General features: G+C 42.9%; 1 protein-coding gene across 1 annotated transcript; it reads right to left on the reverse strand.

Moving 5' to 3' along the window:
• Positions 1–8,750: 8,750 nt before the first annotated feature.
• Positions 8,751–12,224, reverse strand: CCL26 (C-C motif chemokine ligand 26). The gene is made up of 3 exons (XM_059037281.2): positions 11,989–12,224; positions 11,785–11,899; positions 8,751–9,019 (listed from the first exon to the last, which is right to left on the reverse strand). Exons 1-3 carry the CDS (start codon positions 12,059–12,061, stop codon positions 8,923–8,925), a joined length of 285 nt encoding a protein of 94 aa, XP_058893264.1. The 5' UTR covers positions 12,062–12,224; the 3' UTR covers positions 8,751–8,922.
• Between the last annotated feature and the right edge of the window lie 8,576 nt (positions 12,225–20,800).

The raw sequence follows: 20,800 nt of genomic DNA on the forward strand, positions 1-20,800 counted from the left end.
TTTCCTTCCCACCCTCCCAAGACCCCCAATCCCTGAACTGTACCCTCTGAAGACTGAGCCAAGTCTTCCTTTTCTCATATCTCTCCTTTGCCTTCCTCATCCAGTACCTGTGTGTGACCCTGGATCTCAGGTAGATCCTCAGTAAAGACTCATAGAATGGACTTCTCTGCAAATTGTCCCCTTGGCAGAGAAGAGGTAACAAGAGTCTTGGAAAGATGGTAAGTGACTGTTGCCATCTGCTGGTAGTTATGTGGAACTACAGACAAAAGTCTTGCAGGCTTGCACGTCTTGCCCTCCTCCTGTATATAAACCACTGTCACTGGAGCCTAGGCAGAGGGTGTCTGGCAACGTTCGCGGCACAGTCCACAAATGTTTGCTGAGTCCTTCACTTCTGCAAAGATATTTACACTTAACTCCTGACCTCCAGGAGCCTACAGTCCTGTAGAGAGCTAAGAACATCAGTAAATATGTTACAATTGTAAACGAGTACTGTAGAGGAACAAACAAAATATGCCAGTGTCCTCCAAAGGCAGGAGGGGTCAGCTACTGTTTGGGAGCATGGCGGAGATCACCAACAGCCCATGGAAAATCTCAACATCCTCATCAAAGGGAAGGAGCATTTTGGCATTTGGGGTCTCATTTGGCAAATAGAAGTTTGAAGGGATAGACTGGGACAGAGAGGGATGCTTTTGTAGAGGAAACAGCATTGAGGAGATGGAAGGAAATTACCACTTGAAGGCCTGAAGTGAGCTAGGGATTGTCTCTCACGTTATTCAGGGAAGCACAGAGTGGCCCAGTGTGTTTGGTTGGGTAAGTCGGCTGGAAAAATAGGCTGCAGCCTGGTCCAGTGAAGCTGATGTTGTCAGTGCCCCGCTCATAAGCCCTCAGGCCTTACCACTGTATCCCAGCCTGCCAGCATCTGCATCTCTTGAAGGGTCTCTCTTGTGGCCCACTCTGCCCTCATACACAGCAGAGAGGAAGGGCATCCCTCCCATACCCCAGCATCCATTAGCCCATGACTGACTGGAATTGGTATATAAATACCCCTGCTCCCTTGCCCCTTGTGTTGGGTTAACTCTGAGACATACGTTCGACCATCACTTCCTAGAGGTCCCCCAACAGGACTAAGCTCAGTTGCCCACAGTGGCAACTTGCCTAATAAGACACCTTTATTCGTTGCCTTCCCTTCCCTGTCTCACTTCCCCATTTCTTACTGGTGTCTCCTCAGATCACTTCCACAATATATTATACACTTTCACATTTTTTATCTTAAGGCCTGTTTCCAGGGAAAGTCAATCTAAAACATCATGGAAGACCTGGCATGTAAGTTAAGATGATTGGACTTCGAGCAATAAGTGCTTCCTTAATGCCAAGTCATAATATAAATGTTAATTATTATTATTTTTTAAAAGTAGCTTTTCTTTTATTTATTTTTAATTTTTTTAAAAAAATTTATTTGGCTGTGTTGGGTCTTTGATGCTGTGCATCAGCTTTTTTTTTTTTTTTTTCTAGTTGTGGCGAGCGGGGGCTACACTTGGTCGCTGTGTGCTGGCTTCTCTTTGCAGTGGCTTCTCTTGTTGTGGAGCACAAGCTCTAGGCACACGGGCTTCAGTAGTTGTGGCACACGGGCTCAGTAGTTGTGGCTCAAGGGCTCTAGAGTGCAGGCTCAGTAGTTGTGGTGCACGGGCTTCATTGCTCTGTGGCATGTGGGATCTTCCCGGACCAGGGCTCCAACCTGCGTCCCCTGCATTGGCAAGTGGATTCCCAACCACTGTGCCACCAGGGAAGTCCCCATGTTAATTATTTTGACAATCCTTATCTCATTGCACCGTACAAATTGCACTGTGATTATTTGTTGGCATGTCGGTTCTCCCATTAGACCTTGCACATTATTTGCAGATAGTGTCTTATAAACTGCCATCCTCTCCTCCACATTCTCTCTTGTGGCTGTGGGGCTCTCCCAGCCAGTCTGCACTTAGCTGGGCACATATTGCTATACAGTGACCCAAGAATGAACACATCCTAATCTCTGCCCTTACTTTGAAGATCTAACTCAGCCTGATGGAATGCTGCATTTTTTCATCTACGATTGGTCACAAATTTCCAAGATTCCTTCTTTTATCATTTCCCTTCTGTTTAAAGAACTTCCTTTAGCCATTCTTTTAAGGCAGAGAGCCAGGACTTTCACCCCCTCTCAGCAGTAATTAGGTATTGCTCCCTACTGTAAATGGATTAAATGTACCAGTTAAAAGAAAAAGATTGGCAGAACAGATTTTTTGTGTGTGTGGCTGTACTGCACGGTTTCTGGATCTTAGCTCCCCAACCAGGGGTTGAATGCGAGCCATGGCAGTGAAAGCGCTGAGTCCTAACCACTGGACCACCAGGGAACTCCCTAGAATAGATTTTTTTGATGACCAAACTATATGCTGTCTGTCTATAAGAAACTCAATTCAAATATAATGATACAGTTAGGTTAAAAGTAAAGGGATGGAAAAAGGTCTAGCATGCAAATATTAATCAAGAGAAAGCAGCCAGGGCTATATAAAGTAGACTTCAGAGCAGAAAAAGTACCGAGGACAGAGAGAGACATTACATAATAATAAAGGGGTCAATCCACTAAGAAGGCACAGAAATCCTAAACAGCAGACCCATAAAGTGTATGCACTGAACAGCAGAGTTGCAAAATATGTGAAGCAAAAACTGATAGAAATGAAAGGAGAAATAGACAAATCCACAATTTTATTTGGAGGTCTCAACACCCCTCTCTCAAAAACTGATAGAATAACTGTACAGAAAATCAGCAAAGATATAGAAGAATTCAACAATACCATCAACCAATAGGATTTGATTGATATTTATAGAGGGCTCCACCCATCAACAGCAGAATACACATTCCTTTCAAATACCTGAGAAACATACATCAAGATACACTCATATTCTGAGCCATAAAACAAACCTCAGATCAAAAAGAATTGAAATCATACAGAGTGTGTTCTCTGACCACACTGGAATAAAACTAGAAACCTATAACAGAAGGATAACAAACACTTGGAACAAATACTTGGATACTAAAAAACAGACTTAAAATAATCCATGGTTCAAAGAGGAAGTCTCAAGGGAAATTTTAAAAATACATTGAGTGAGGGCATCCCTGGTGGTGCAGTGGTTGAGAGTCTCCCTGCCGATGCAGGGGACACAGGTTTGTGCCCCGGTCCGGGAAGATCCCACATGCCGCAGAGTGGCTAGGCTCTCTGAGCCATGGTCACTGAGCCTGCGTGTCCGGAGCCTCTGCTCCGCAACAGGAGAGGCCACAACAGTGAGAGGCCTGTGTACCACACACACACACACACACACACACACACACACACACACACACACAAATATATATATATATATATTGAGTGAAACTACAACATATTAAAATGTGTGAGACACAGCTAAAGCAGAGCTAAGAGGAAAACTTATAGCACTAAATGCTGACATTAGGAAAAAGAAACAGTCTCAGATCAATCATCTAAGCTACTACCTTAAGATATTAGAAAAAAAAAGAATAAACCCAAAGCAAACAAAAGGGAAGAAATTATAAGAAGTTGAAATCAATGAAGATTAAAAACAGAAAAAAATAGAGAAAATAAAAGAAATCAAAAGCTGATTCTTTCAAAAGATCAATGCAGTTGACAAACCTCTAACAAGAATGACAAAGAAAAAAAGAGAAAATACAAATTACAAAATTCAGGGATGACATGGAGGAAACCACTATAGACCCTGCAGACTTCAAAAGGTTAATAAAAGAACACTTGGAACATCTACATGTAGAACATCTACACATACAAATTCGACAAAGATGAAATGAACCAGTTCCTCAAAAAATACAAACTATCACATCTAAACAACAATATGAAATAGATAATTTGAAAAGCCCTGCAACTATTAAGGAAATTGAGTTTGTAATTTAAAACTCCTAAAAAAGAAATCTCCAGGCCCAGATGTTTTCACTGGAGAATTTTGCCAAGCATTTAAAGAGGAATAAATGTCAATTCTAAAACAGTCTCTCATAGAAAGTAGAAATGGAAGAAGCACCTCCCAATTAATTTTATCTAGAACTACTCTGATACCAAAACCAGACAGTACTGAGAAAGAGAGAGAGAGAGGACTACAGACCAATATCTCTCGTGACTATAGACACAGAAATCCTTAACAAAATCTTTCAAATAGAATTCAGCAATATACACACCATAACAAGTGAGGTTTCTTCCAGGGATGCAAGACTGGCTCAATATTTGAAAATCGATCAACGTAATCCATCATATTAACAGACTAAAGGAGAAAAATCACATAATCGTGTTAATCCAAAAATGCATTTGACAAAATTGAACACTCATTCATGATAAAAACTCCCAAAAATAGGCATAGTGGGGAATCTTCTCAATTATGAGCAAAAAAAAAAAAAAACCCTAAACAATGAGAACTAACATCATCCTTAATGGTGAAAGATTGCTTTCTCTCTGAGATTGGGAACAAAGCAAGGATGTCTACTCTCACCACTCTTATTCAACAAAGTACTTGAAGTTCTAGCTGGTGTAAAAAGTCAAGAAAAGGAAATAAAAGGCATATAGATCAAAAAGAAAGAAATAAAACTGCCCCTGTCTGCAGTTGACACAACTGTCTGCTTAGAAGTTCTAATATCTAATAAGGTTCCAGTATTTAGAATATATAAATACCTCTTACAACTCAACAGTGAAAAGACAAAGTCAAAGGATTTGAATAGACATTTTTTCAAAGATGTACAAATGGCCAATAAGCACATGAAAAGATGCTCAACATTATTAGTCATAAGGGACATACAAATCAAAACCACAATGAGATACCAATTTCCATTTACTAGGATGACTAACATCAAAAGGACAGACAAGGGTTGGCAAGGATATGGAGAACTTAGAATCCTCATACATTGATGGTGGGAATGTAAATTGATGCAGCTGCTGTGGAAAGCAGTTCCACAGTTTCTCAAAAAGTTAAACATAGAGTTACCATATACCCAACAGCTTCATCCATATATGTATACCCAAGAGAAATGAAAATATATGTTCATAAAAATTTGTACACCAGTGTACACATCATTCATAATAGCCAAAAAAGTGGAAACAGACCAAATGTCCTTCAACTAATGAATGGATAAACAAAATGTGGTATATCCATGCAATGGAATATTATTCAGCCATAAAAGGAACAAAATACTGATATATGCTACAACAGGAATGAAACTTGAAAATATTATGCCAAGTGAAAGAAGCCAGATGCAAAAGGCCACATATTGTATGATCCCATTTATATGAAATGTTCAGAATAGGAAAATCTATAGAGACAGAAGTAGATTAGTGGTTGCCAGGGCTGGAAGGGTGGGGGAAGAGGTTGCCAGGGCTGTTAGGGAGAGAATACTAACAGGTATTGGGTTTCTTTAGGGAAGTGATGAAAATATTCTTGAATTAGTAGTGATGATGGTTGCAGCACTTTGTGAATATACTAAAAATCACTGAATTGTACACTTCTAAATGGTGAATTTTATGGTGTGTAAATTAATCTCAAAAAAATTTTTTAATTGATTGTATTTATGAAACAGATGAGACAGAACATAGAGCCCAGATATAGCTCCACACAAGAACTGAAGGGTACAAGCAATTCAATGGGGGAAGAAGAGTCTTTTCATTAAACGGTGATGGAGCAATTGAGTTGGTAGGTAGGTAGGTACGTAAATCAATCAACCAACCAACCAACCAGTCAACCTTGACCTAAACCTCACACCTATATAAAAACTAACACCCAATCCACCCTAGGTTCAAATGTAAACGTAAAATTATAAAACTTCAAGGAGAAAACATAGAAAAAAAAATGTTTGGGACCTAGGGCTTGGTGATGAGTTCTTCGGGATGACACCAAAATCATTCTCCATAAAAGGAGAAAATCAATAAATTAGACTTCATCAAAATTAAATCATTGAGGCTTACCTGGAGGTACAGCGGTTAAGACTCCCCACTTCCACTGCAGGGGGCACGAGTTTGATCCCTGGTCGGGGATCCTGCATGCTGCATGGTATGGCAAAAAAACAACAACAAAAAATTAAATCTTTTAACTCTGTGAAAGACGCTGTTAAGAAGATGAAAAGACAGCTTACAGACTGAGAAACAGTATTTGCAAACCATGTATCTGACAAAGGACTCATATCTGGAATTTATCTGATAAAGAACTCATATCAAAACTCAACAGTGCTATTTACAATAGCCAGGTCATGGAAACAACCTAAATGCCCATTGACAGATGAATGGATAAAGAAGATGTGGTACATATATACAATGGAATATTACTCAGCCATAAAAAGAAAAGCAATTGGGTCATTTGTAGAGATGTGGATGGACCTAGAGTCTGTCATACTGAGTGAAGTAAGTCAGAAAGAGAAAAACAAATATCGTATATTAACGCATATGTGTGGAACCTAGAAAAATGGTACAGATGAACCAGTCTGCAGGGCAGAAATAGAGACACAGATGTAGAGAACAAATGTATGGACACCAAGGGGGGAAAGCGGTGGGGGTGGGGGGGTGCTGGTAGGATGAATTGGGAGATTGGGATTGACATATATACACTAATATGTGTAAAATAGATAACTAACACGAACCTGCTGTATAAAAAAAAATTAAATAAAATTTTTAAAAAAACCTCAACAGTGAAAACAAGCACTCTAATTAGAAAGTAGAGAAAAAACACAAGAAACATTTCATCAAAGAGGATATATGGATGGCAAATAAGCATATGAAAAGACATTGCATAGTGATAGCCGTTCAGGAAGTGAAAATTAAGACCACAATGAGATTTTGAAATGGAGCAGGGCCCTATGGTCCTTACCCCCCCATGTCCTCAGCCTGCCTTTTGTCTGTGGAAAAACTTTGGCCAAAGAATACGTTTAATCAGAGAAATGAGAAAATGCAGAAACAAAGGAAAACAGTCAAAGGAGACCAAATAATAATAGTTTAGTCACTAAGCATAATCAAGGACCTTTAGTTCCTCCCCACAGGCTACAGATAATATTCTGAGCCATATCCTGGGAGTTGTCTTATAGATACTGAAACCCACACCGGGTGGAAGAAGTTAACAGCATGATGACCAGACTGTAGCCATGACATAAGGTGCCACAGTTCCGAGAACTGGCCTCAAGGAAATGGGAACAAACCGATCCTGGAACTGAAGACTAAACTGTACTTAAAACGATCAAGAGGATGCTGGTCAGACCCCTTCAGGATTAATTTCAAGATGACTGTCAGAGCTGACTGTGCTGTTTCTGCATATAGCCCCCTCCCTCCGCCTATAAAAGCTCTTGCCCCCTGATTGTCAGTGGGGGGAGTCGGCCTTTGGACAGGCGTCCGCCCTCCCCCACCCCCATCACCAGGAACCAAAATAAAGCAAACATTCCTTTGCACCAACTTGGCCTCTTTATTGGCTTTTGAGCGATGAGCAGCCTGACCGCACTTTCGGTTACATCACTACACACCTATTAGAACAGCTAAAATGAAAAACAAGTGATAATACCAAATGCTAGCCCAGATGCGCAGAAAACTGGTGGAAACATACGTTACTCGTGGAAAGGTCAAATGACACAGTCACTCTGGAAAACAGCTTGGCAGTTTCTTTAAAAAAAACTAAACATACCTTTAATTTCTGACCCCAGCAATTAATTGCATGCCTGGGCGTTTATCTCAGAGAAATGAAAACCTATGTCCACTTGAAAACATCTGTGTGCATGATTGTTCATATTAGCTTTATTTGTAACAGCCCCAAAATGAAAACCTACAAGAGGGAAGTGGTTAAAAAACCTGCCGTGTGTCACTCTGTGGAATACTAGTTAACAGTAAAAAAGAATAAACTATTGAAACCCGCAACAACTTGGATGTATCTCAAGAGCATTGTGTGAAGTTAAAAAAAAAAACCAATCTCAAAAGGTCACATATTATATGATATGATTGTTTATGTGAACTTCTCAAAATGACAAAATTATTCAGAAGAATAGATTAGTGGTTGCTACGGGTTAAGGATGGTGGGGGAGGGGAGATGTAACTGAAGAGAGAGAACACTGGTGAGATCTTTGTGTTGACAGAAAAGATCTGTATCTAGGTTGTAATGGTGGCTACACGAATCTACGGGTGATAAAGTAACAGAACGATACAGACACTTTATACCAATGTTGATTTCCTAGGTGTGATATTGTACTGTAATTATGTAAGATATGACTATTGGGGAAAACTGGGTAAAAGGTACCCCTGACTTCCTTGTATTGTTTTTGCAACTTCTGGTGAATCTATAATTATTTTTTTAAAGTTATTTAGGCTATATAGACATAGGCATCTTAGGATTGGTAGGTAGACAATATTCATGCTTATTAATTAATGCCTTATGAGAAAACACTGCCCAATATGGATGCATTTCATATACCTCGCACCAACAGGCTATGAGGTTGTTGTACAGAGTTTAATTTTCCATACAACATAAACTTATCTCTCTAAATAATGTTAAGACATTTCATGGGCATTTTGCCAAAATATATTAACATTGTCCCTGCTTCTTTTGCCCAAACAAAAACATAAGGCAGAATTCAATACCAGGGTCAGTTCAGGGACTGGAGACTTACCAGGCAGTCAGCTGCAAATATCGACTGCTTTATTTTCTTTGAAGAAAACTCAGTTTTTAATTGAATAAGAATGTTTATCGAGCAAATGAAATCTTTATTTAAAAAAAAAAGACTGGTGAAAAATATCCTCTCCTTCCCACCAGACCCATGCAGCCTTCTGTTGGAGAAATTCTTCAGGCTCTACCAAGGGGGGCAGAGCCAAGAGAAGAGCAGGATCCAGGCATTTTGGACTGAGAATTCAGCGGTCAGAGTTGTTGCTGGGCTCTTAGAAAAGAAATGTATTTTTGCACCCATGCTTCCTTCGGTGTTGCACAGAGTTTCTGGCCTCTTTTGGTGGTGAATCTATGGAAAAGAGATGCTGACAGTCAATGCTAAAAACTTTTGCCTCCCGGAAAGGGATGGAAAGGGAGGGGCAGCTCCCCACCCCGATCTTCTTGCTCGCTTTGCTGTACCCCTGTCACACTGTCCCTGCTCCCTATTCTGGCTCTTGACCTCCCTCTTCTCTGCTACCCTGTCTTCCACTGGAAACCACACTTCCCGGCCCACCTTCACCAGGAAAAATATAACAACAGCTCTGGTCTGAAGCAGGTAATCTGCACCGTGCCTCTTAACTCTTTCGTTTTAATATAACAGTTTTGTTGGGATATAAGTCACTAATTTGCCCACTTCAAGTGTATAATCATAATTCATTGGTTTTAGTATATCGATAGATGATGAAACCATCACCACGATCAATTTTATAACATTTGTATTGCCCCGCAAAGGAACCTCTTATGTATTGTGGCCACTTAATTCTTAATCACATTCTCATGGGTTGTTAGCCACTGCTGCTTATATGGATATGATTCCTGCCTTCCTTACCACACTGTGAGCTCATTAAGACTGGGCGTTGTGGTTGATGTCCCTGAATGGCTTCCAGCCTTTACTCCCTGAGAGTACTCGGAAGTGACAAGAGCCTAGGTCAGGGGGTGCTCTAACCTGGAGCAGGGGAGAAGAGCCAAAAGGATGGGGAAATAAGAGAGAGGAAGGGCTTTGTGGGTGTTTGAACATCCATGTGACATGGCTCCCATTGAGAGATGGGAGTCTATGTCCCCTGCCCTTGAATTTAGGCCAGTCTTAAGGACTGGTTGACTAATAGAGAATGGCAAACGTGATGCTATGTGATTTGGTAGCTAAGTCATAGAAGGTTGTAGAACTTCTGCCTGGTTCACTGAGCACTTACGCAGGAGCTTTGGACTTCCTCATAAGGAGTCCTACCACCCCAGCTCGCCATGGTATGAGGAAGCCCAAACTAGCCCAACAGAGAGACCACACAGAGGGGCCCTGGAAGGAGATGCCTCCAGCCCCCTGAGCTGTTCCAGCTCCAGCACCATCTGTCTGCAACCACACAAGAGATGCCTATCCAGAACCTTGCAGCCAAGCCTTTCTGGAATTCCAGACCCATGGAAACCACGAGAGATAAGAAGATGACCATTGTTGGATTAAACCACTAAGCTTTGGGTTGTTGGTTATGCAGCAACAGTTGACTGATATAGGCCCCTCACCTTCCTTCTACAAATGAGGAAACTTGACTTGCCCAAGGTCACACAGCTTATAAAATAAAAGAGCCACTGCTTTGAGCTCAGCTCAGGGCTCTTTGCCAGCTGTTGGTTAAGTGTTGGTGTCTTTAAAACTCCAGAAAGCCAGTCAAGACACAAAGGAGAAGACCCAGGACATCCTGAGCCCTGGAGCATCCCCCTCCATATCTAGGCACTTGAGTGCCTCTTTCCCGTCCTTATCTGTCTCAAAATGATAACATTCAGCTTTGTCCCTGGAGCCCATTTTCTCCCTTTCCGCACCGTTTCTCATGCTCAGGAACCCAAGGTCCCCTGATTGTGTATTTGCACGTAAAGATCGCTTCCATTTGCTGAATGTTTACTGTGTGCAGGCTCAGCACTAAATTCTTTGCGTATATTAACCTCAGTTAGTCCTGCCAGGGACCCTTCCAGGTGTGTGTCATCTCTCCTGCTACCGATGAGCTTGGCATGACATGCCTCCTGTCTACCTGTCTGCCTCGTCAGTAACATGTTCATTCTTCCCCTCTCCACCATCCTCCTACCTGCCCCCTTCACCCGGGCCACTCCCGCTTAGCCTTGGGGGGGGGGGGTCTCAGTGTAAATGTCACTCCCTCCAGGAGACCCTCCCAACACTCAGTTAGGTCCTCCTGTGACTATGATGAAGGGTGGCCGAATATGCCGCCCCCAAATATGCCACTTTGACGTGAGGATTATTTTGAACAAAAGACACTAAAAAAAAAAACCCCAATGAAACAAAACAAAAAACCCAGCCGAGGCAAGAAGAGCGTTCTGACCTCCCTTTTTTCCCTGAAAGCAGGAGATAAAACTCCCATGTGAAAAATGTCCTCCTTGTACCAGGAGGAAAGAAATATTCTTAACGCCAGAGATAGTCAAGGCCAAGAGAACTCTGTAAAAACAGACCTTGTTAAGATAACTCTTACCAATCTTTAGCTTTCCCATCCGCATATATTTTAATTACTTTTCCACAGTTCCTTCCTTGTTCAAAAGCATGCAGGTTTTGTATAAAAGCATGTAGCTTTTGCCACTTCTTTGGGTCTTCACCGTCCCGTGGGGCTCCTGTGTGCGTGTAAAAAGCTATATGTTTTCCTCTGGTTAATGTCTTATGTCGATTTAATTCTAAAGCCCAGCTGGAGCCCCTAAGAGGGTAGAGAGAACGTTTTGCCTGACCTACAATATGCTCCCTCCTGCTCTCTCTCCCTCTGTCTTTTTCAAGCACCCATCACAATCTTGATTATTTTGTGCAAATGTCTTTTAATGCCCTCTTTCTTATGCTAGATGTAAGGTCTGTAAGGGCTGTTTATTCTTTTATACCCAGCACTTAGCACAGTGCCTGGCAGGCGCCTGGCTCATGGTCTGCAAGCTAGGAGACCAAGATCAGGGTTACGCTTCTTAATGCCCGAGGGAAGGAGATAACCCAAGTCACTGGGTTCCCATCTTGAGGCTCATCCTGGCACTGTGGAGGTCTTCCCAGCATCCTTCCAACAGCATGAATGGTAAGGGACCCTAAAAGCCCAAATGAGAAATACTCACATCACAGCCTGCTGGGAGCAGCTGTTCCTGGTGAATTCATAGTTACTCACCCACCTCCAGGGAGGGATCTTCTGGGTGTATTGAAAGCAGTAGAACTTAGCCACATCACTGCCACCTAAATAAACAGGGAGAGAAAGGAGCTTGGAGATGTCCCTTTGCTTCCATCCCTAGTCAGCCTGGGAAGGGAGTTGGACAGCGCCATACATGCAGCAGCTCCGAGATGGACACTCAGGATAAAAACCAGGAAAAGAGGGAAAGCCGTGGGAAAGCTCTTCATGGTGCTACAAGCTGGGTCCTTCACAGCCTTCTTCCTAATTCCTTCTGTCTCAGCAGTACCCTCTTTTATGGGACTGAGTGGTCCCTGAAGATTAATTCCAGAGAATTTTATGGTAGAGCACAAAAGCAGCTCTTTTGTACTACAGTGGGAAAGCAACCTGATGTCCATGAAAAGGAGATTGGAAAGTGAGGAGGTGTCATGGGGTGGGAAGGGGAGGAGTCAGCACACCCTTGAGAGTCTCCCAGCCAGTGCAATGGTCTGAGTCAATGCTTGATTGTTTGAAAAGCAAAAGCAGAGGAAATGAAATAAGAATTCCAGAGAATTGACCTTAGTTGTATTCCTGGCTCTTGGCCAGAGTTTTTCTTTTCTTTTTTTCGCCGCATGGCATGTAGGATCCTAATTCCCTCACCAGGGATCGAACCTGTGCCCCCGCATTGGAAGCACGGAGTCCTAACCACTGGACCACCAGGGAAGTCCCCTTTCTTGGTTTTCGAAACATTGTTTATCCCTTTCTTGGTTTTCTAAACATTGTTTATCTCGCTGCAGTCTGGACAGTCTCAGGACAGGAGCATAGGGCAGCCTGACCACACAGTGGATGTTCAGGAATGACGCTCCTGGGGAGGAGCTTCAAGATGGCGGCGGAGTAAGACGCGGAGATCACCTTCCTCCCCACAAATACATCAGAAATACATCTACGTGTGGAACAACTCCTACAGAACACCTACTGAACGCTGGCAGAAGACCTCAGATCTCCCAAAAGGCAAGAAACTCCCCACATACCTGGGTAGGGCGAAAGAAAAAACAGAGACAAAAGAATAGGGACGGGGGGCTTCCCTGGTGGCGCAGTGGTTGGGAGTCCGCCTGCCGATGCAGGAGACGCGGGTTCGTGCCCCGGTCAGGGAGGATCCCACATGCCGTGGAGCGGCTGGGCCCGTGAGCCATGGCCGCTGCGCCTGCGCGTCCGGGGCCTGTGCTCCGCAATGGGAGAGGCCACGGCAGTGAGAGGCCCGCATACCGCAAAAAAAAAAAAAAAGAATAGGGACGGGACCTGCACCAGTGGGAGGGAGCTGTGAAGGAGGAAAGGTTTCCACACACTAGGAAGCCCCCTCGCAGGCAGAGACTGCGGGTGGCGGAGGGGGGAGCTTCGGGGCCGCGGAGGAGAGCGCAGCAACGGGGGTGCGGAGGGCAAAGAGGACAGATTCCCGCACAGAGGACCGGTGCCGACCGGAACTCACCAGCTCGAGGCTTGTCAGCTCAGCCGCAGGGGCGGGCGGGGCTGGGAGCTGAGGCTCGGGCTTCGGTCGGAAGCAGAGAGAGGACTGGGGCTGGCGGCGTGATCACAGCCTGAGGGGTTAGTGCGCCACGGCTGGCCGGGAGGGAGTCCGGGAAAAAGTCTGGAGCTGCCGAAGAGGTAAGAGACTTTTTCTTGCCTCTTTGTTTCTTGGGGCGCGAGGAGAGGGGATTAAGAGCGCCACTTAAAGGAGCTCCAGAGACGGGCGCGACCGCGGCTATCAGCGCGGACAGTAGAGACGGGTGTGAGACGCTAAGGCCGCTGCTGCCGCCACCAAGAGGCCTGTGTGCGAACACAGGTCACTCTCCACACCTCCCCTCACGGGAGCCTGTGCAGCCCGCCACTGCCGGGGTCCCGGGATCCAGGGACAACTTCCCCGGGAGAACGCACGGCGCGCCTCAGGCTGCTGCAACGTCACGCCGGCCTCTGCCGCGCAGGCTCGCCCCGCATTCCGTACCCCTCCTTCCCCGCGGCCTGAGTGAGCCAGAGCCCCAGAATCAGCTGCTCCTTTAACCCCGTCCTCTCTGAGCAAAGAACAGACGCCCTCAGGCGACCTACACGCAGAGGCGGGGCCAAATCCAAAGCTGAACCCCGGGAGCTGTGCGAACAAATAAGAGGAAGGGAAATCCCTCCCAGCAGCCTCAGGAGCAGCGGATTAAATCTCCACAATCAACTTGATGTACCCTGCATCGGTGGAAAACCTGAATAGACAACGAATCATCCCAAATTGAGGAGGTGGACTTTGGGAGCAACGATATATATATATATATTTTTTCCCTTTTTCTCTTTTTGTGAGTGTGTATGTGTATGCTTCTGTGTGTAATTTTGTCTGTATAGCTTTGCTTTTACCATTGTCCTAGGGTTCTGTCTGTCCTTTTTTTTTTTTTTTTTTTTTTTTTTTTTAAGTATAGTTTTTAGCGCTTGTTATCATTGGTGGATTTGGATTTGTTTTTTGGTTTGGTTGCTCTATTCTTTCATTTTTTTATTAAAATTTTTTTAATAATTATTTTTATTTTTATTATTTTATTTTATCTTCTTCTTTCTTTCTTTCTTTCTTTTTTTTCTCCCTTTTATTCTGAGCTGTGTGGATGACAGGCTCTTGGTGCTCCAGCCAGGCGTCAGGGCTATGCCACTGAGGTGGGAGAGCCAACTTCAGGACATTGGTCCACAAGAGACCTCCCAGCTCCACGTAATATCACATGGCAAAAATCTCCCAGAGATCTCCATCTCAATGCCAAGACCCAGCTCCACTCAACGACCGGCAATCTCCAGTGCTGGACACCCTATGCCAAACAACTAGCAAGACAGGAACACAACCCCACCCATTAGAGAGAGGCTGCCTAAAATCATAATAAGGCCACAGACACCCCAAAACACAGCACCAGATGTGGACCTGCCCACCAGAAAGACAAGATCCAGCCTCAACCACCAGAACACGGGCACTAGTCCCCTCCACTAGGAAGCCTACACAACCCACTAAACCAATCTTAGCCACTGGGGGCAGAACCAGTGGGAAAGACAATGGGAACTATGAACCAGCAGCCTGCGAAAAGGACACCCCAAACACAATAAGTTAAGCAAAATGAGAAGACAGAGAAACACACAGCAGAAGAAGGAGCAAGGTAAAAACCCACCAGACCTAACAAATGAAGAGGAAGTAGGCAGTCTACCTCAAAAAGAATTCAGAATAATGATAGTAAAGATGATCCAAAATATTGGAAATAGAATGGAGAAAATACAAGAAACGTTTAACAAGGACCTAGAAGAACTAAAGAGCAAACAAACAGTGATGAACAACACAACAGATGAAATCAAAAATTCTCTAGAAGGGATCAATAGCAGAATAACTGAGGCAGACGAACGGATAAAATAGTGGAAATAACTACTACAGAGCAGAATAAAGAAAAAAAAATGAAAAGAATTGAGGACAGTCTCAGAGACCTCTGGGACAACAGTAAATGCATCAACATTCGAATTACAGGGGTCCCAGAAGAAGAAGAGAAAAAGAAAGGGACTGAGAAAATATTTGAAGAGATTATAAGTATTCTTTTTTTTGGTACATGGGCATCTCACTGGCCTCTCCCATTGCAGAGCACAGGCTCCGGACGTGCAGGCTCAGCGGCCATGGCTCATGGTCCCAGCTGCTCCACGGCATGTGGGATCTTCCCGGACCAGGGAACGAACCCGCATCCCCTGCATCGGCAGGCGGATTCTCAACCACTGTGCCACCAGGGAAGCCCCCAATACCTATGGGATGCAGCAAAAGCAGTTCTAAGAGGGAAGTTTATAGCAATACAATCCTACTTTAAGAAACAAGAAACATCTCAAGTAAACAACCTAACCTTACACCTAAAGCAATTAGAGAAAGAAGAACAACAACAAAAAAAAGCCAAAGTTAGCAGAAGGAAAGAAATCATAAAGATCAGAGCAGAAATAAATGAAAAAGAAATGAAGGAAACTATAGCAAAGATCAATAAAACTAACAGCTGGTTCTTTGAGAAGATAAACAAAATTGATAAACCATTAGCCAGACTCATCAAGAAAAAAAGGGAGAAGACTCAAATCAATCGAATTAGAAATGAAAAAGGAGAAGTAACAACTGACACTGCAGAAATACAAAGGATCATGAGAGATTACTACAAGCAACTCTATGCCAATAAAATGGATAACCTGGAAGAAATGGACAAATTCTTAGAAACGCACAACTTTCCAAGACTGAACCAGGAAGAAATAGAAAATATGAACAGACCAATCACAAGCACTGATATTGAAACTGTGATTAAAAATCTTCCAACAAACAAAAGCCCAGGACCAGATGGATTCACGGGTGAATTCTATCAAACATTTAGAGAAGAGCTAACACCTATCCTTCTCAAACTCTTCCAAAATGTAGCAGAGGGAGGAACACTCCCAAACTCATTCTATGAGGCCACCATCACCCTGATACCAAAACCAGACAAAGATGTCACAAAGAAAGAAAACTACAGGCCAGTATCACTGATGAACATAGATGCAAAAATCCTCAACAAAATACTAGCAAACAGAATCCAACAGCACATTAAAAGGATCATACACCATGATCAAATGGGGTTTATCCCAGGAATGCAAGGATTCTTCAATATACGCAGATCAATCAATGTGATACAGCATATTAACAAATTGAAGCATTAAAACCATATGATCATCTCAATAGATGCAGAGAAAGCTTTCAACAAAATTCAACACCATTTATGATAAAAATCCCCCCAGAAAGTAGGCATAGAGGGAACTTACCTCAACATAATAAAGGCCATATATGACAAACCCACAGCCAACATCGTCCTCAATGGTGAAAAACTGAAACCATTTCCACTAAGATCAGGAGCAAGACAAGGTTGCCTACTCTCACCACTATTATTCAACATAGTTTTGGAAGTTTTAGCCACAGCAATCAGAGAAGAAAAAGAAATAAAAGGAATCCAAATCAGAAAAGAAGAAGTAAAGCTGTCACTGTTTGCAGATGACATGATACTATACATAGAGAATCCTAAAGATGCTACCAGAAAACTACGAGAGCTAATCAATGAATTTGGTAAAGTAGCAGGATACAAAATTAATGCACAGAAATCTCTTGCATTCCTATATGCTAATGATGAAAAATCTGAAAGTGAAATTAAGAAAACACTCCCATTTGCCATTGCAACAAAAAGAATAAAATACCTAGGAATAAACCTACCTAGGGAGACAAAAGACCTGTATGCAGAAAATTATAAGACAATGATGAAAGAAATTAAAGATGATACCAACAGATGGAGAGATATACCATGTTCTTGGATCGGAAGAATCAACATTGTGAAAATGACTATACTACCCAAAGCAATCTACAGATTCAATGCAATCCCTATCAAACTACCACTGGCATTTTTCACAGAACTAGAACAAAAAATCTCACAATCTGTATGGAAACATGAAAGACACTGAATAGCCAAAGCAATCTTGAGAAAGAAAAATGGAGCTGGAGGAATTAGCTTCCCTGACTTCAGACTATACTACAAAGCGGCAGTAAATCAAGACAGTATGGTACTGGCCCCAAAACAGATATATAGATCAATGGAACAGGATAGAAAGCCCAGAGATAAACCCACGCACGTATTGTCACCTTATCTTTGATAAAGGAGGCAAGAATATACAATGGAGAAAAGACAGCCTCTTCAATAAGTGGTGCTGGGCAAACTGGACAGCTACATATAAAAGAATGAAATTAGAACACTCCCTAACACCATATACAATAATAAACTCAAAATGGATTAAAGACCTAAATGTAAGGCCAGACACTATTAAACTCTTAGAGGAAAACATAGGCAGAACACTCCATGACATAAGTCACAGCAAGATCCTTTCTGACCCACCTCCTAGAGAAATGGAAATAAAGGCAAAACTAAACAAATGGGACCTAATGAAACTTCAAAGCTTTTGCACAGCAAAGGAAACCATAAACAAGATGAAAAGACAACCCTCAGAATGGGAGAAAATATTTGCAAATGAAGTAACTGACAAAGAATTAATCTCCAAAATTTACAAGCAGCTCATGCAGCTCAATGTCAAAATAACAAACAACCCAATCCAAAAATGGGCAGAAGACCTAAATAGACATTTCTCCAAAGAAGATATACAGATTGCCAACAAACACATGAAATAATGCTCAACATCACTAATCATTAGAGAAATGCAAATCAAAACTACAATGAGATATCATCTCACACTGGTCAGAATGACCATCATCAAAAAATCTACAATCAGTGCTGGAGAGGGTGTGGAGAAAAGGGAACCCTCTTGCACTGTTGGTGGGAATGTAAATTTGTACAGCCACTATGGAGAACAGCATGGAGGTTTCTTAAAAAACTAAAAATAGAACTACCATACGACCCAGCAATCCCACTACTGGGCATATACCCTGAGAAAACCATAATTCAGAAAGAGTCATGTACCACAATGTTCATTGCAGCCCTACTTACAGTAGCCAGGACATGGAAGCAACCTAAGTGTCCATTAACAGATGAATGGATAAAGAAGATGTGGCACATATATACAATGGAATATTATTCAGCCATAAAAGGAAACGAAATTGAGTTATTTGTAGTGAGGTGGATGGGCTTAGAGACTGTCATACAGAGTGAAGTAAGTCAGAAAGAGAAAAACAAATACCGTATGCTAACACATATATATGGAATCTAAAAAAAAAAAAAAAAAAAAGGTCGTGAAGAACCTAGGTGCAGGATGGGCGTAAAGACGCAGACCTACCAGAGAATGGACTTGAGGACACGGGGAGGGGGAAGGGTAAGCTGGGACAAAGTGAAAGAGTGGCATGGACATATATACACTACCAAATGTAAAATAGCTAGTGGGAAGCAGCCGCATAGCACAGGGAGATCAGCTTCGTGCTTTGTGACCACCTAGAGGGGTAGGATAGGGAGGGTGGGAGGGAGGGAGATGCAGGAGGGAAGAGATATGGGGATATATGTATATGTATAACTGATTCACTTTGTTATAAAGCAATTATACTCCAATAAAGATTAAAAAAAAAAAGAATGATGCTCCTGTTATATGCCCTTCCTAGCATTTCAGTGCAGCACATCACTTGACACGGGGTGCCAGGGCTGCTTGGAGCACTTAGGGGTATCTCATCTGGTTTAGAGGGTCTCAACCTTTTAGAACATCACAATCATCTGTATCCTGAAAAAAATACATATTGGCTGTCCATGCTTTGTACATCCTGGGTCAGGCTCTTTGAAAGGGGGAGCCAGCTAAAATCTAGCTAAATTTATTTTAGCTAGATTTGGCTAAAATGGGGAAAGCAAATTCTAGAATGGGGCAATGACTTCTGCCAGGAGATTGTTAGGGAAGAGTAGACAGGGACTTTCAGATCCGTGTTTCATGACCCCATGCTCGGTCATTCTCACTCCCTGATATGCCCCCGGGCTTTAAAATTTTGAATTTAAGCTTTTTTAAAAAAAAACATCTAGAACTATAGAATTTTTCAGGGCTAGCTGGGACCTTACATCTCACCTAGCCCAAACCTTTAAAACACCCCCTCAGAGTCATCCAGCCTGTTTTGACCACTCTGAGTGAAGGGGAACTCACCACTAAACTCCTCAACCTAACACAGCTCTCCCTGTGACAAAGTCCTTTTCAGTTCTTTTTACAATTTGGCTGAAATCTTTACTTCTTTGGTTTCTACCTTTTGACCCAGTTCTGTACAAAAATGCCTCATTTCTCCTCTTCATTTGGAAGATGAGGAAATTGAGGTTTCTGCAGATTTGAGGGACATTGCTTTCGTTTGGGTTCCCCTAAAGCAGACCCTGAGCTAAGGATTCCATTGCAAGTAATTCACGAGGGAGGTGATTCCGGAAGACACCAGTCAAGGAGGGGGGAAGCGAGATGGGGAAGGGAGGGTGCCAATGTGGGGCAGGTGGTCAGCAGGTTACGGCCACAGGCAGCTGAAGCTCGGTTCTACTGGGGGATTCTGGGAGCGGGTGCAGAATAAGCCTGAGTTGGCCCAACTGTGGGGTGAGGAAGTGGGGATGTTCTCTACATGTCTTTGGTTAAGGGCTCTGTCCCACACTCCGTGATCAGAGAAAATGCCCTCTGGCAGAGTTGCAGGTGTCCCCAGTGAGGAGTCTTTGGCTCACAGATGTTGAATGGTGAGGGGGTATAGGCGGGGCCCCAATGGCACCTGCTATGACCATTACAGTGTTTGCCCCCTGAATGTCCTCTTCTCTACACTAAACTCCCCTATGCCTTCAATTTGCCCCACACCATCCTATGTGAAGGTCACCTTCACACACCAGTTTCTATTTTAATGAACAGCTACTGTGTGCTGGGGACCCAAATATGTCATAAATGGAACACAATAAACACTAACCATAAGGGGTTGATAAATCATTGATAAATTGGACAGTATTCAAATTTGGAACTTTTATTCATTATAAGACACCAATAAGAGAGTGAAAAAGCAATCTGCAAGGGGGGAGATTTTTGCAATACATCTGTACTATGTTGAACAGTATCCCCCTCAAAATTCACGTCAACCCAGAACTTCAGAATGTGACCTTATTTGGAAAATAGGGTCTTTGCAGTTGTAATTAGTTAAGAGGTGATCATGTTGGATTAGAGTGGGCTCTTGTGATATTGTTTTCTCTTTTTTATTGGAGTATAATTGCTTTACAATGTTGTGTTAGTTTCTGCTGTGCAATGAAGTGAATCAGCTATATGTATACCTATATCCCCTCCCTCTTGGACCCCCCTCCCATCCCACCCCCTATCCCACCCCCCATCCCACTCCTCTAGGTCATCACAGAGCACTGAGCTGAGCTTCCTGTGCTTTATAGCAGGTTCCCACTAGCTATCTATTTTACACATGGTAGTGTATATATGTCAATCCTAATGTCCCAATTCGTCCCACCCTCCCC

Source organism: Kogia breviceps, chromosome 14, assembly GCF_026419965.1.
Source record: "Kogia breviceps isolate mKogBre1 chromosome 14, mKogBre1 haplotype 1, whole genome shotgun sequence".
Taxonomy (NCBI): Eukaryota; Metazoa; Chordata; class Mammalia; order Artiodactyla; family Physeteridae; genus Kogia; species Kogia breviceps.